General features: G+C 36.3%; 1 protein-coding gene across 1 annotated transcript in view; it reads right to left on the bottom strand.

Moving 5' to 3' along the window:
* Positions 1-8422: 8422 nt before the first annotated feature.
* Htr2c (5-hydroxytryptamine receptor 2C) overlaps positions 8423-17309 on the bottom strand; it is a 245657-nt gene continuing 236770 nt past the window's right edge. Inside the window, exon 6 of the mRNA XM_074062713.1 lies at positions 8423-11906. Coding sequence (XP_073918814.1) covers positions 11080-11906 — 827 coding nt within the window. The 3' untranslated portion in view covers positions 8423-11079. The remainder of the gene's footprint in view (positions 11907-17309) is intronic.

Genomic DNA, 17309 nt, shown 5'->3' on the forward strand with positions numbered 1-17309 from the left:
TCTGAGGCACCATCTCCAGGACTGGAGGCTGAGATGGACACCAAAATTATTAAGACTGAAACTTCATTGCATTTGAACTTGGAGGTTTTTTATTTTTATGTTTTTCTATTTTTCATTTTGTTTTATTTTATTTTATTTATATATATATTTTGTTCCTTCATTTACTTATTTTTTATTTTTATTCTTATCTTTATTCTTTTTATTTTTTATTTTCAATCCTCTCTCTGTCTCTCTAATGCTTTTTCAGCTTATGGTCCATTAGTACACTGTTTCTCCCTGTTTATATCTTTGAAACTTCTTTTGTTTGTTTCTTTGTTTTTTTTATTTTTCTTTCTACTTGATTATTTGTTTTTTCCTTTTCCTTTAACTTCTTTGCTTTCCATCTCCTCTCACCCTTCCATTCTAAATATCATTAGTGCTATTATTATAAGACAGAAAATACTTAATTGCTCACAATTAAGTGACAACAACACCAAGGGCAATGATGGGAAGACAGAAAAAACAGGGAAACCAGTTTCCCCACAGTAAAAAATTAGTACAGGAGCCAGAGGGAAATGAAGAAAACAGATACTCAGATCCAGACTCCAACAAAATGAAGATAAACTGCCAAAGAACCCAATGAAGCCCACAAGAATAATTCAAAAGAAGACATACTACAGGTACTCAATGAGAATTTTATAGAGATGATACTGGATAGGGTCAACCAAAATGTACAGGAGACACTCAAGAAATTCTAAGACAACAAAAATAGAGAATTTGAAAAAGCAAAAGAAGAAATAAAGGAAACCATAGAAGCACTGTATAAACACCAAAGTGAAATAGAGAACACAATTAATAAACAGATAAATGAACTCAGGACAAAAATAGACAACATTAAAGAGGAAACCACCCAGGATATGGAAAACCTCAGAAAAAAGAATGAAACAGAACTGCAAAACAAAACGGAAGGCCAATCCAGCAGAATAGAACAAACAGAAGACAGATTCTCAGAACTTGAAGATGAAATGGTAATTAAAGGAAAAACTGAAGAACTATTAATTAAACAACTCAAGACCTGCGAAAAGAAAATGCAAGAACTCACCAACTCCATCAAAAAACCAAACTTGAGAATCATGGGCATCGAAGAAGGAGAAGAGGTGCAAGCAAAGGGAATGCATAATATATCAACAAAATAATAATGGAAAATTTCCCAAATCTAGAGAAAGATATTCCCATACAGATGCAAGAGGCCTCCAGGACACCAAACAGGCCAAATCAAAATAGAACTACTCCATGACATATCATCATTAAAACAACAAGTTCATAAACTAGGGAAAGAATATTGAAGTCTATAAGAGAGAAAAAACAAATAACATACAAAGGTAAACCCATCAAAATCACAGCAGACTTCTCAACAAAAACATGAAAAGCAAGAAGAGCCTGGGGTGAGATCTTCCGGGCACTGAATGAAAATAACTTCAACCCCAGGATACTCTGCCCAGCAAAACTATCATTCAAAATAGATGGAGCAATAAAAGTCTTCCATGATAAGAAGAAACTAAAACAATATGTGACCACAAAGCCACCACTAAAAAAGATTCTTCAAGGGATTCTGCACACAGAAAGTGAAACCCAACTTAACCATGAAAAGACAGGCAGCACCAAACCACAGGAAAAGAAAAAGCAAAAGCAAGAAAGTAGAGAGTAACCTCAACTTAGGTACACACAATCAAACCTTCAAACAACTAAGACAACTAAATGACAGGAATCATCACATACCTATCAGTACTAATGCTTAATGTTAACGGACTTAATTCACCCATCAAAAGACACCGTTTGATGAAATGGATTAAAAAGGAAGATCCAACAATTTGTTGCTTACAGGAGACCCATCTCACTGACAGAAATAAGCATAGGCTTAGGATGAAAGGCTGGAAGAAGATTTACCAAGCCAATGGCCCCCCCAAACAGGCAGGAGTAGCAATACTTATCTCTGACAAAGTAGTCTTCAAACCTACATTGATCAAACGAGATAAAGGAGGACATTCCATACTAATAAAAGGGGAAATAGACCAAAAGGAAATAGTAATTATCAACCTGTATGTACCCAATGTCAACACACCCAATTTCATCAAACATACCCTGAAAGACCTAAAAGCGTACATTAACTCCAACACAGTGGTTGTGCGAAACTTTAACACCCCATTATCATTAATAGATAGGTCTTCCAAAAAAAAAATCAATAAAGAAATCCAAGATCTAAAATATACAATAGATCAAATGGACCTACTTGATGTCTACAGAACATTTCATCCAACTTGTACACAATACACATTCTTCTCAACAGCCCATGGAACCTTCTCCAAAATAGACCATATGCTAGGGCAGAAAGCAAGCCTCAGCAAATATAAGAAAATAGAAATTATACCGTGCATACTATCTGATCATAATGCAGTAAAACTAGAACTCAACAACAAAAGTAAAGACAAAAAACATGCAAACAGCTGGAAACTAAATAACTCATTACTTAATGAACAATGGATCATTGATGATATAATAGAGGAAATTAAAAAGTTCCTGGAAGTCAATGAAAATGAAAACACAACCTACTGGAACCTATGGGTCATGGCAAAAGCAGTCCTGAGAGGAAAGTTTATAGCCATGAGTGCATATATTAAAATGACTGAAAAGTCCCAAATCAATGACCTAATGATACATCTCAAACTCCTAGAAAAACAAGAACAAGCAAATCCCAAAACAAATAGAAGGAGAGAAATAATAAAAACAAGAGTGCCGATAGGTTTCGGTTCTTACTACACCCTTAAGCTTCTGTTTCCCAGGGTCATGGTCCTACCTCAAGTCTAGCTTGAATTCTCCTTCTGGTCCAACCTCCAATCAACATGAACCATAAGATCCTAACCAATCAGATCATGCCAAGTCTCACTGAGGGTATTTAAGCACCTGCCCTTCTCTCTCTCTTTCTCTGTTTTGGCTCTCTCCCACTCCCACCCAGCAATAAAGAATCTCTTGGCCAGATCACTCTTCTCCACGTGGTCACTTTTGGGGCCTACAATTGTGTATTGCTTCCTGAAATATTGATTATACATATGGCTTAAAAGTAAGGCAAGAAATAAAACAAGTTAAGAAAATTATGCTATAGTTAAAAGAAAAAAAGGAGTGAGTATTAGGTGAGTTGAACCTGGAGTCAACAGAAACGGGAATAATCCCAAACTTTAAGGATGTAGGCCAGAAAGGAGGTATCCTTTATCCATCAGCATAAGTGTCATGCTGATACCTCTATGATAAAAAGCAGATTAAAAAAAGAAAAGCATAACAAATTTATTTAATTATAGTTTTATGTGACATAGGAGCCTTCAGAATAAAGACATAAAAGCACAAGAGAAAATGCCTATTTTATAGTTAGGTTCAGTGAATCGGGGACAGCTATGTAGAGATGTGACTGGACAAAAAGATTATGATCATAAGAGTCACGGCCAACAACACTCTTGTACTATAAATGGTTGACAAGAGAAAATTATAACAAATTCATTTAATTAAAGTTTTATATGACATGAGAAGCTTCAAAAATGAAGACTGAACAATCCAGGAAAAGTATATTTTTATGTTTAGGTTCACTGAAAAATGCATAGCTGTAAAAAAATGTGATTGAATGAAATGGGTGTAATCTAATTGTAGTAATCTGGGAGGAAGTTAGCAAGGCCTATTTCTTTAGATTCTTCTTGTCTTCTGTGTAGCATTCCTTCCCAGGCATGAAGTAGGACCCTTATGAAATTATGATCTATTTTCAGAGGACCTGGATCATAGAGTTGCTTTTCTAGGTTTTATGACTGGCTTTGGAAAGAGGAGATCTGGTTACTATGACCTGCTTTGGAGAAGAAAAAAGCGCTGGAGAAGGTCAGAGGGAGGTTCTTCCTTCTAAGGATTTCTAGTCTCCTTGAAGTGAAAGTAGTTAGTATGCCAAAGTGCCATATTTTGGGGTATCATATTCTGAACCTTAATATCTAACCCATATACCTTAAACTTACAGACCTGTTAACTTCCTTTGAGACCATACAGTGGGTTACAGGTGTAGCTCAGTGGTTGAGTGTGTGCTTGGCATGTGTGATGTCCAGAGTTTAATTCCTGACGTCAAAAAACAAAACAAAACAAAAAAATTAACAAAACAAAAAAAAAAAAAGGAAAGAAAAAGCAAAACCAGAACAAAATACAGAGACATCAAAATATAGAGTCCAGGAGTAGATTGTATGCAAGTTATTGCCAGTTCTGTAATCCAATGTCTTAGAGTAGTTTTTGGTAGTTGATGTTTTACTTGTATGCTAGCTTTCCAGCTGTAGCTTTCCATCACTAGTCCAAGATACCTGACATTATTAAATTATAAGGAAAAAAATGTTTACTTTGGTTCACAGTTTTGGGGATTCCCATCTATGATAAATTAGCCCCATTACTTTGGCCTATGGCAGAGCAGCACAACATTGTGGGAGTGTGTGGTGGAACAAGAGTACTTACATGATGAGTTAAGTATCAAATAGGAAGAAGAACCCAGAGTCTCACAATCCCATTTGGGGACACCCTCAAAGGTCTAAGGACCTCCTATTAGGCTCTACCTCCTAAGATTCTCCTATTTCCCAATAGTTCCAAGTTGGGGACTAAGCTTCTAACACATATGTCTTTGGGGGAATATTCAAGATCCAAACTATAGCATCCTTTTTTTTTTCCTTGAGTCTTTATGTTGACCACCTCTGTTATATTCTCTTACATAGATAGAATGATACAGTTGTTTTTACATAAGAAAAGTGTGTCATTAGCTTATGAATAAAACATTTAAACAAGGTCTCAGCCTTTTTTTTTTTTAGCTAGGAAAATTAAACTAATCTTAGGATAAATCTCTTGTTGAAATAGTAATGGCATTTTCATTGATGTTGGAGTAGCATTGGCAATATATTTATCATCGTGATTATTTTATTGTGCTTCAGACACCCCTTTCATCTTAAGCTTAAACAAATCTTTATAAAAGAGATACCACAGGAGCAGTAGGTTATAGCTAACCTAGGAATCTCTGTTAATAGCAGTTCAGTCCTTGTTCCTCTTTGCAGCATCCCTGATAGAGATTCAAGTTGTCTATTCATGATACCTCATTAATTTTAGTTGCAGGAGTGAATGAATTTTAAAAGGTTTCTATTTCCTTACTCCAGTTTGAATTGGTAAGATGTACTTTTAGATAGGTTATATTACCTGCTCCTGAAAAGTCAGTTTTGTGTATAGGACCCTAAGATGTAAAGAGTATGATATGAAGAGATTAAATTGCAAGTTAAAGGTAGGATTAGCATTCACAATGTTCTCTTCTGTCTGCTATGGGAAAGCACATGTGCCTTTCATCTAGCTATTCATTTGCATCCTTTATAATAAACTGGTAAACATGAGTGAAATGTTTCACTGAGTTCTGTGAGCAATTATTATAGCAGAGTGAGCAGGGGCTGTGGGAGCCAACTTTGATAGCAATGTGGATGTCCTAGATACTCAATATTTGCAATTGGTATATGAAATGTGAAAGAGACAGTTTTGTTGGACTGGACCCTTAACTTATGAAATCTGTGCTAACTTCAGGTAATATTAGAAATGTCAAGGAAAAGAAAAAGGAACAGAATTGGTTTGGGACATGTAAAAGTTAGGAGGTCATTTGTAAATCAGATTTCAGACAAGTCTGTGTCTGACCAGGACTGCAGACAAGCAAGCCACCCCTCCTCTCACCCACATGTGAGTTCATCTTTGAAGCATAGCTAACCCCTGTTGAGCTTCTGGACTGTGGACCCTTTCCCCCAAACTACCAAAAGACTAAAATGGCACCCAACCCCTTTCTTACGCAACAGCTTAACTTTTACCAACGCCAATCGACTCCTAAGATATGATATCATTTCCCATGCCTCTTGTGGTTTAAAGCTGTAAAGACAGTTGCCATTTTGTAAACCCTCAGTGTACATTTTCAGTACTGTTGGAATCTGTGTTTTCCCATATTACAATCTTAGTTACCCCAGATAAATGTAATTGTTTTTTGTTCTCCACCACCTTGATTTTATTCTTGGTCCAGAGAATTGAATTAAATTGCAGGACACTCAGTTGTTGTCTGCAGAGAATTGTTTGGTGTGAAACCCTACACATTTGTTGGCAGAAGTGAAGTGTTATAAAATACAAATTTTAGTAGCGGTGAAATCTTTTTTTACCCAATAAATCTCTTGTTTCTCATGGAGGCTGTGCTAGTCTGCTAAATCTGCCCTTTTGGCTAGGGGCTTGAGATGATGGTGGGCTGACAGCTCTCAGGTATAACTCAAGTCTTTTTTGGGAATCACTGTTGTAGAAAGCAGACTGGCATAAGGTCATACTTCTCTCTTAAGGGCAGGGGAAGTGTAGAGGCCTGCCACCCCGCCCCCAACCCCAACCTGGAACAACTCTGAAGGGCTATCTTAAATTCACAGCTTCCCATGGGGACCAGCCAAATGTGATACTGTTTTTGTTGTCTTATCTTTTAATCATCTTACTTCTGACATTATAACCTTTGAATATGTAATTAGTCGGGGAATGTGGAGAGTGGTATCTGGTAGTATGTTTGTCTTTGTAAAGGATTCAATATTCTTTTGGTGGTACTGGGGTTTGAATTCAAGGCTTTGTGCTTACTAGGCAGGCACTCTACCTATTGAGCCACATCTCCATCCCTTTTTGGTCTGGTTATTTTAGAGATAGAGTCCCATTTTTTGCCAGGCTGGCCTGGACCATGATCCTCCTATTTACATTTCCCACAATCGCTGGGATGACAAGTGTGTGGCACCACACCCAGGTTTTTTCTGTTGAGTCTTACAAACTTTTTTTTTTGCCTGGGCTGGGCCGGACACATGGCCCTCCCAATCGCAGCCTCCCACGTGGCTAGGATTAAAAGCGTGAGCCACCGGTGTCCAACTACAGGATTCAGTTTAATTTTCAAAGAAAATGAGGTGTTGTTTTATCTTCCTCTCTAAAGATGTAAGGGGAACAAATCTTTATTGTACCTGAAGCACTGTCCTACTTTCTTCCCTTCCTCCAGGCATAAGGATCCCAAGACCACTCCCTCATAGACATCCTATACACTTATTGCCAGCTCAGAATTTATACCACAGAGAGAACTCAACCTATGCCTTAGAGCTATTGATTGTGTAAGTGTGCTATAGGTCACATATTTGAGAAACACTATGATGCCACCTACTCCTGTGGGTGTACAAAAGTACCTCTTTCTAACATATTCAACTGTCTCAGTGATATGTAAACATATACATGGAGAAATGGGCCCCAGCTTTGGAAATTGTACTGGATGCAATAGGAAACTGTGGATATGAGAAACCTACTGTTCCTTGAAAGCAAGAAGCAGCTCTCGTTCTCTCTCTCCTCAAGGCCTTTCAGGGTTACTGACTGAGGTGCTTCCATGTTCTCCTGCCTACTTCTCCTTTCACAGGAAGCAGTGACTCTGGTACTGGGCCACTAAGAAACTTCAGGCTTTCTCATTGCCTCAGTATTAGGCATGAGCAGCCTCTAGCTTCTGTGGTACAAGAAATTTCTGGCCATGCACAGTAAGTGACCCTATTGTTTCAAGTAGCAGTTTACCCTTTATCTCTTGACCCTTCTATGAACCACCCTACTTAAGTTGCAAAAGATTGAGGTATTGACACACCTTTCTCAGGCAACTGAAGTAAGGCCAGCATTGTCTCAGTTCACTGACTACAAGAAAAGTATGTATAATGGAAGAAGAAACCAATGTATGTTGTCATCCCTGGCTCCAGGTACAGAGGAACAGAATTGCTTAGTATGGTGGCTCTGATGATTTCACAGGTGTCTGAATCTATCTGAGATAAGAGGTAAATTAAGGTGACTGTGCTACACCAGGCGACTGAAGATCTAGGAGTTGTAAGGCTCATTTTGGCAACAGGCACAGTCAACACCATACTTGTAAATATTAATGCTTAGTGCTTATCTGTTGAGAGTAGAGTAGCTGCTATAAATGTTGGCAGATTAAAATAATCAACAAGATAGACTTGGTCCTTTTCTGTCCTTGGGAAGAAGAGTGTAATGATACCTACAGCAACGAGGGAATATAAGCCACCCCAGCTACTGCTCAGGAAAGGAAGGCAGGATAATTTGGGAAGGCAATTATTCTCCTCATAAGGAATCTGTGATGCTATCCTTGATATGGTTTTTGTTGGCCACACCTCTTAATTCCTCTCATGTTGTAGTCTTTTAGAGTACACACATATTTAGAGAAAGTGATATTTCCTCATGGCACTTGTCTTTGCACACTTATTTTATAAGAATCAATTTAATTTTCAAACAAACTGGAGTAAAGAGAAATTTTTTTTTTCCATGAAAGTTTCAGGGGGAAAAAAAGACACATGACACCTTAGGCAACATTTAATAAATTTAATAAATTAATAGGAAGTATCACAAAAACCTGGAGTGGATAACATACAGGAGTTAGGAATAGGACAACACTTTGCAACCATTCACAAAAAGTACCATTTGACAAAGGAGGAGAATTACAGGAAATAATATAAGGCAGTCTGTTGCATGTGTCTTAAACAGTTATACATCTATAATAGTACATCAAAATGATTTGTTTGACAATAAATTCACCACGTTTACATTTATCACATAGACTGTTTTAAAACACTTATAAAAGTTTGTAGATTTAACACTGAACTGTAAGATTTATATCCAAATGAGTATATTTGTTTCATACCAAACAGCACAGAACTTACGAATAGCACACAATTTTAGGGTAATTACTGTGTTTGGGTACTATTAAGTTCTACTACTTGATGACATAAGAATTATTAACAGATGTGCTATAAGCTATTATCATCCAACTTATTGCTAGTGCTTTTGGAAATCTGTGGTTTCTATTTTATTTCTTTGCAAAGCATGTGCTCTGAGCTTGCCCTGGTAATTAAGAAATCAGATATTTCCAGTTTTCTCTAATACAACACTTCAGATCTGAATGCACAGACTTTGAAAGATTTTCTTCAGTCCTTTTGATATCAGCTACTCTGCCCTACATTAACACAAATCTATGGATGCATGCAACAACGTGGTGTACATGCAGGGCACCTTCTGTATGTGTAGCACTCATGCTAAATGCATGCTGTGTTTCTTCAGACATTTTCATTTCAATAAGAATTAGATCATCTCATTCGATTTCAGATAATTGTTTAACATGCAGTTCAACTGATCTAACAGGCAGGTAGACTTCACTTTTGTATTATAGTTGGGCATGCTCAAGCAATTGACTGACAAATTTGGCAGTGTTGTAAATCAAATAGAGACTGTTTTGAATTTTTTCAAATACAGCCATTCTCCCACTGCCCCTGCGGCAGACTGTTGGATTTTTCTATGCTGTGTGTTGAGAACACAGACCAGGGATTTTAGAAATTCAGATTCAGCATTCACCAATTCGAAGATACTAATAGGCACACCCCAAGGTGTGTAAATAACTGTCAGGCATAAGAAATAGCATCATGAATTCTTCGGAAATTTATCCACAGTTGTGTGAAATGGACACAGATGGAAACACGGTCACTGGAAACATGTATACTCTGCACACAGCATAGATTTATGGTCTGACTTTAGCAATATTTGAAAACCTCTTGTGGTTTACAACCTATTAAAATGGTACTGAATTCTTAGGGAGCAGCAGTGGGCCCACAAATTGAAATGATGGCCAACACTTATTGTCACACGACACTATATTTTAACAAAGATTACAACCTCTGGCACATAATTACAGCACAATGAAGAGCTTGCCACTTTCACAATTAGCTGCAGCCTTTTCCTGCACTAGAGAGTTTGGAAGGATCTGAAAATGAGATAAATTTTGTTGACAATCCCAATGGAAACTCTGTATTTCTGTTATTCCCGGAGTTCACTAAAAGCGTTTTTTGAATTACTTTTTTTTTTCACATTCTAAGGGCCTAATTCGGTAGTCCTTAATCAAGTAAAACTTCCAAGGTTTTTGTTAACTACTCTTCCAATACAAGTTTTACTTAAAAATGGACTGCTAATTTAGGTCCTATAGACAGAGGTACCATAATTAAGAAAATATTTGAATAAGGCTCAAAATGCTAATTTCACTTTGTGTGTAGCACACGAATTTCCAGAATTCTGAGATCAAAACCCAATTGATGTGGAATCCTGGATTGGGAAATAACTCTGGGATCTGATTTCCCAGTTTAGTCATGGAATTAGGAATTATTTACTAAGGACCAGAATGAAGACACTAATTTCAGTTTTGTTTGTCATACATTGTCCTTAAGAAGTGAAAAGCTATTTGGAGTATATATCTCTTTGTCATCCTTCCACTTCTGTAGTCTTGGTTAACTAGCTGCTGTGTTAAAATACCACTATGTTTGGGGACAGATATTGCAGCAAAACACCAACATAACATTCTGACAATGTCAAATTTTTCCCCTATATGTAACAACAAGGCTGAATTCTGCCTTTGACTCATGGATGGATGTTTTTTCACAAGGCAGGACCTATCTTACTGCATTTATGTGTGTAAATGAGAAGAGCGAGAATTTAAAGTACATATTTACTGTTAACCTGGAAAACATATTTACATTGGTTGATTTACGTGTGGTTTGAAATAGAACCACTGTCACGTGCATCATTCTGGTCTTCCGCAAATGCCACCTGAGATGAGCATAAATATTTTCATGTGAACAAAAGAAGCAGAGAAAAAGAGGAAAGAAGGAAGGAAGGAAGGAAGGCAGAAAGGAAGGAAAGAAGGAAGGGAAAGAGAACCACAAACACTTTATTCATCAAAGAATCAAAATAACTTAGTATCCATCTATTATAGTATCCATCTATTATAAACAGTAAATATAGAACCCTAAATCTCACTATTGCACACATGATTGTAAAGTACAGGGTTGCAAAGCTATATATAAAAACACTTTTTTTTTCCCACACAGCAATATTTACATTAGTTTTGACCAACAGGAAAACTAAAGAAGAAAATTTTCCTACATGTGTAACTTCACTGTAGGCCAAATGTGCTGCTCTTTCTCACACACTACTAATCCTTTCGCTAACCACATTGGAGGGATTTTCTGGTAGCTCTAAATTCTCAACCTGCATCTCTATACCAGGCTCGCTGTCATTTGCCTTCCTGATCACAGGTTCATTGGTATGCCGGTAAATGTTAACGTTAAGCTCCCTCCCAGACAAAGCAGTGGCAGCAACCCTAGGAATCTGTCTGACTGGGGGCTTTTTGTCTGGCTTATAATTGCAGCGCAGATAGTTAGAGAAAGCCCTCCGGTAAATTTTGTTGAAGAGAGTGTACACCAGAGGATTAATTCCTGAACAAACATAGCCAATCCAAACAAATACATTCAGAAGCTTTTCCATGAGCTTTTGGTTACAGGCCTTCCCGCAAAGAACAGACAGAATATTGGTAATGAAAAACGGGCACCACATGATCAGAAACACAAAGAAAACAATGCCAAGGACTTTCGAAGCCTTCCTTTCATTATTGATGGCCTGCATGGTGCCCCTAGGACGTTTGTCTTTCTTCTTCTTTCGGCGTGGGTTCAGATCTTGGTTCGGATTTGCGGGGTTCTCTTCATCAGCGGTGTTCTTCTTGCAGCACTTCAGAAAATTCAGACTTATTCCGGGTGGTTCCTCGGTGCGACCCTGCAGTAACATCTGAGCTTGTCGACGCAGAACGTAGATCGTCAGGCAATAGGTGATCACCATGATCGTCAGCGGTATGAAGAACGCCACGAAGGACCCAATGAGAACGAAATTTGGGTCGTTGAGCACGCACGTGGTGTTGTTGACGAACACTTTGTCTTCATCCCTCAGTCCGATCACTGGGATAGGAACTGATACACCTGAAAGAACAAAAATGTGAGATATTGTTAGGGCATTTGGAAGGATTGAGTGTATTTGTACAATGGCAAACATTCAGTTACTTGCATTTTATTGAAAGAATTTGAGACTTGATGTTTGTTGAAAGCTATTCACAGCATAATTGAAAGTCACATGAAATGATAGAAATTTGATAGATTGCTTCCCCCAACCCTCACAAAATTTCTGTAAAAGGCATGAATCACCATTATTGAGATAAGCTATTAGAGATATGCTTGTGTCCAAGAATGGATTGAGTCTGTTTCCTTATATTTCCAGTCTCTAGAACTGTTTTGGCTCATAGAAGGCACTCACTAAAAATTTGTTGAATCAAAGCAAAAAATTCACACTTGTCCTCAGTGATTTACTAAAGCCAACTATTCATTTTTTAGCATATGGTCTTTCAAATTCAATAAAAATGGTATGTATACCACCTATAACAGTAATAGTAGCCTATGAGGGCTGGCTGGATTGTGTCAGACTATTATACAAAAATAATCTATAAGCAAAAAATGAAATAATTCTGTTTTTAACAAGGTTTTTCTTTTCTTTTCTTTTTTTTTTTGAGTCTCTGGGCATAGGTAACATTGTTTCAAGGTCAAGAGACAGAATGAAGCTGAAGATACAGCTGAGCAGGAGAGATATAAACGAGAGAAGAGAGTGGAGAGGAGGAAAGGGGAGGGAAGAGGAGAAGAAAGGAGACAAATGCTGAGTTGAGAGAGATATTATGTGGAAATTCTGAACATTTTTGTTTTTTAATGTTAATTTGTCCACTCTCATGTCCACAAGAAGTTGAAGCCTGGGCAAATTCAGATTGCATTTGTAGGATTCTATCAGAGATTATTAGGACTCTTGGGCTTGGGGGTATCCACATAGTGAACTGGGAGAGGAGACAGAAGTGGTAGAGAGGTAAAGATTGTTGTTGGTTTTAGGGAGTACACAAGGAACCATGAAGAGCCTGACACAGAAAGGCCCTACTTGTTGGTTTAGCATTTTGAGTCAGATACACAGTGTTTGGTCAAGAGGGAAGAATTCGTCAATGTTTTCTTGCTAGAGCTTGCTGAAGATGTTGACTGATGTCTAATCCCTGGGAAGATATGAGGAAGAATTTTTGCAAAATGATATCTAAGCCTTTTTCCTCAGACATTGAATTTCTAATATGATGGGCTTTATTCTGCAGAAAGGGCACGTGACAGTGTGGGAAGCAGCAGCAAATGTAACAGATGTGACACATTTAGGCACTGGTTCAGGCTTACCTGCAACTCTGAATTAAAGCATGTCATTCAGAAAGTCTTCTCAGACTATGCATTGCCCTGTCCTAGAGAGAAGACCTTTGAATCCTGCCTGGGAAGAGTGGCAAGTGTCAGAGGTGAAGAGAGAAGGTAATTTTTCACCAAGTTTAATGACATGAAAAAATTTCAAGAGGTACTTGGGAATGTAGAATACAGCAGAACTACATAGATTATATTTCTTGAGTTAAAAAAGGGTGGGAAAGAAAGCTGCCAGCTAGTATTAGAATTTATATTCAAAAAGTCATAAATGGATTCTTAATTTTTTTGTATATGAGTCAAAGGTGGTGGGAGAACCTACAAATCAAGACATTCTTAAAAAGACTCATTGATTTATTATAATTATTAACATATTATAATATGTGGACCTGCTTGAGCTTGTGATGCAAACAAACAAATTTTTAAAAGTATTCACGACACAATTGAAATTTGAGCAAAAACTATGACTACTGCACTTTAGTTTTTAGGTGTTCCAAAGGACTCTTGTGTCTAGAAGTGGGCTTGTCAAGAGAGTAGAGTCATTGTAAATGAGCTGAAGCCATTGTTGGATATGTGAGGCCAATTTTATTTCTGGCATTTATTTGTATACTTTTAGGTACATTGAGGAAAAGGTGATTCTAGTAGTTGTCGTTTATTGAGTTGATCTTCTGTTCCAGACACCGAGCCATATACATCATGGACAACATAGATTTAAAATATGATATTTTAATTTGGTTAAAAACTCTATACAACAGATATTGTTTGATGAAGTAGCTTATCTGTACTGTTATAAATTTTGTGTTTAGAAACCATGAATGCTGTCAACAAACAAGAAGAAATTCAACTTTTGAACAATATCAGATTATAAGTAATAATAATGACAACCGAAACAGCATTAATAGCAATGTATCCCAAAAAGTCTATCTTATTCAATACTTTAAACAGTTAAAAGGTAGTGTCAGCAGTTTTCAAAATGTGGTTAAAGGATACTGGGGGGCTTCAAGACTCTTTTAAAGTGTATTTTAGTTTCCCCTTTCCCCAAGTTTTTTGTCTTTAAAACTTCTTTTCACAAATTTCAATGAAAATAATGTATCACATTAAGTGGAATTTAGATGCATATGTGCAAATTCAGCTGTCTTTGTATCAAATTAGACATTAACAAGACTTTCAAGCCTATAAAATAATGCTTGTCTTCAAAAATTTTATGTAATTGTTTAGAACATGCATGAGAAATTAAAATGTCATCCATATAGTGGATGATAGATGCATCAGGAAATGTTACTCTAATAGGTCATAATATTTTTCCTACAAAGTACTGACACATAGTGGGGGAATTAGTCATACCCTGTGGCAGCACTGTCCATTGATATCTCTGTAAAGGTTCTTGCTGATTTAAGCTAGGAACGGAAAATGCAAACCTTTCCCTATCTTTGGGATGTATAGATATAGTATAAAAGCAATCTTGTAAATCTAAAACAATCAAAGGCCATTCTTTAGGAATACATGCAGGAGTAGGCAATCCATGTTGTAAAGCTCCCATAATTACCATAAATGCATTTAAATTTCTTAAATCTATAAGAAGTCTCCATTTTCTTGATTTTTTCTTAATAACAAACACTGGGGAATTCCAAGGAGAAAAGGAAGGTTCTATGTTTGTGCTCTAATTGTTCTTGAACTAATTGTTTTAAAGCCTGTAATTTTTCATTATTCAGGGGCTACTGAGGAGTCCAAATGGGAGAATCTGTCTTCCATTGAATGGGAATATGGTCAGGCTTTATAAACTCAGTGGCCCCTAAGAAAAACCCAGTCCCTGGCAATCATATTTAATATTTGGTGTAATGATATCAGATTGTCCTTGTAAATTTTTCCCTAAACCTTTCCCAGGAACATATCTCATTCTTTTCATCATTTGTAAAGATTGCTCAGAATATGTAGTGGGAATATAAATTTCAGCATTCCAGTGTTATAAGAGATCTCGGCCCCATAAATTCATAGGAATTGGGGAGATATATGGTTGAAGAATGGTCTGTGAACCTTCAAGACCTTCACATTTAAGTTTTTGTGCATTTTGTTGTAACTGTGATATTGTCATAGTGCCTACTCCTTGTATAGAAAAATCAGCATCTTTAGTGGGCCAAGTATGAGGCCACTGATCTGAAGAAATAGTAGAAATATCAGATCCAGAATCTAACAAACCAGCAAAAGTTTTTCCATTAATTTTTAAAGTGTACAAAGGTCGATTTTGTTCTTGTATTAATGTTGAATAATTAATTTGTTTATTATACTGCCAAATCCCCCGTGCCTCACATTAGAAGATTTAGAAATACCAATGTAAGGCAACAGCAACAATTGAGCAATGCTCTCCCTTTTTAAAAGACCAAGGAGTAGAGACAGAGACCATAAGGTTCAATTCCTCTTTATAGTCAGAGTCAATTACTCCAGTATGTATAGTCACCCCTTTCATAGTTAAACTACTTCGGTCCAACAACAGTCCGACTGTCCCTTCAGGAATACGGCCATATATATTAGTTGAAAGTTTAAATGGACAATGGTTGGGATAAATGTCAATATCATTTGGACAAGGAATATCAAAGGTGGCACTCCTGGCAGTAGTGGGCTTCAGAGATGAAATAGTTAATCGAGATCCGTCTGAACTGGGAACAAAGTAGCCCTCATTTGTCTTCTCTCCACGTTTTTGAAATTATAGTTAACTTTCATAAAAATATGTTACTCACGACATTAAATGTGCTTATTATTGTTACTTAAAATGAAATGACTCATCAAATTTTTCAGCATTTTTCAGTTTTAATTTCTAATATCATAAATATCAGTAGATACAACCCACATAAACAAAAGCTCTTTGGAATTAAGTATTTCAAAGTATATAAAAAGGCTCCTGTCACCAAACAGTTTGAAAACTGCTGTTCTGTGTTGATGGGTGAAATTACTTAGGCTCTGAAGAGTTAATCTAGCAAATGTGTAATGCCTTTCTTAGTGTTTTTTAATTCAACCAATAGTAATTCATTTATTATTATAATGTCAGTTAAGTATAAACTTCAGTGATACCAGCAATAAAACACCTTAAATGCATTAGCTCATTCATTTTTATAAAAGTGTTATTTGGTGAAGTTAATTTCAGAAAAGTTAAGTAAATTTAGCCAATATAATGGGGCACTCTTTGATATTTTTGGAATTCTTGATTTGGCTAAAGAAGAAAACTGGAAATGAATTACCACTGAAAATACTAGGTATCAGTAACAGTAATTGCAATAATAGCTACTGCTTACTGAATGTTTCTTATTTGTTACACCCTATGCCAAGAATTTTCTAATCGCTATATACTTTCACTTTAGTATTATTTATTATTACTATTTTACACTTTATTTTATTCAATACAAACAAAAGGCATACAAAGAATTGTTAAGTGGAATAACTTAATATTTCTGAGATTAACTTCAATAAGTATATATCATCTTCCTTCGAATTTTAGAAACAGCAAAGACAAGTTATAACTCATGTTCTACTGCAAATCTCAGGTGCTCATTCAACTAGTAAGCTAATATTTGCATGCATTATCTCATTCAGTTCTTGAGAAACCCTGAAAAGTGGTTGTTAATTATTAAGGTTACTAAAATTCAGAAAAAGCATCTTCAGTAAACATATAAAGTACTACTTAGCATTTTAGAAATATTAAATTCAGTAATATATAGGTCAAGTTTTATTGAAAATATGTATTACTGCTATCACTATTTTATTAAAAATATGTTACTACAGCAATAACAACTACCTTTGGTACTACTCCTATTGTTCATTGAATGCTTTATTATGGGTGCTGACTACTCTGGTACTTTATCTGCCTTACATACTTCACATGCATTATCTCATTGTATTTTCAAAAATGCTCATTATTCAATGAAGTTATTTTACTATGAAGAAGTAAGTCTAGATGATGTATAAATATGTCTATATTATTTCCTAAAACCTTGAATTCAAGCAACACAGATCTATTCTCTTCAAACCATCAGCTAATAATATCATTTTCCAAAGATTCTAAAATACACATTTCTTTCAACTTTGAACTTAGGAAGCATCTTACAACTGATAGTGTCTTATTATGAG

The sequence above is a fragment of the Castor canadensis genome, chromosome X (genome assembly GCF_047511655.1).
Source record: "Castor canadensis chromosome X, mCasCan1.hap1v2, whole genome shotgun sequence".
NCBI classification, from domain to species: domain Eukaryota; kingdom Metazoa; phylum Chordata; class Mammalia; order Rodentia; family Castoridae; genus Castor; species Castor canadensis.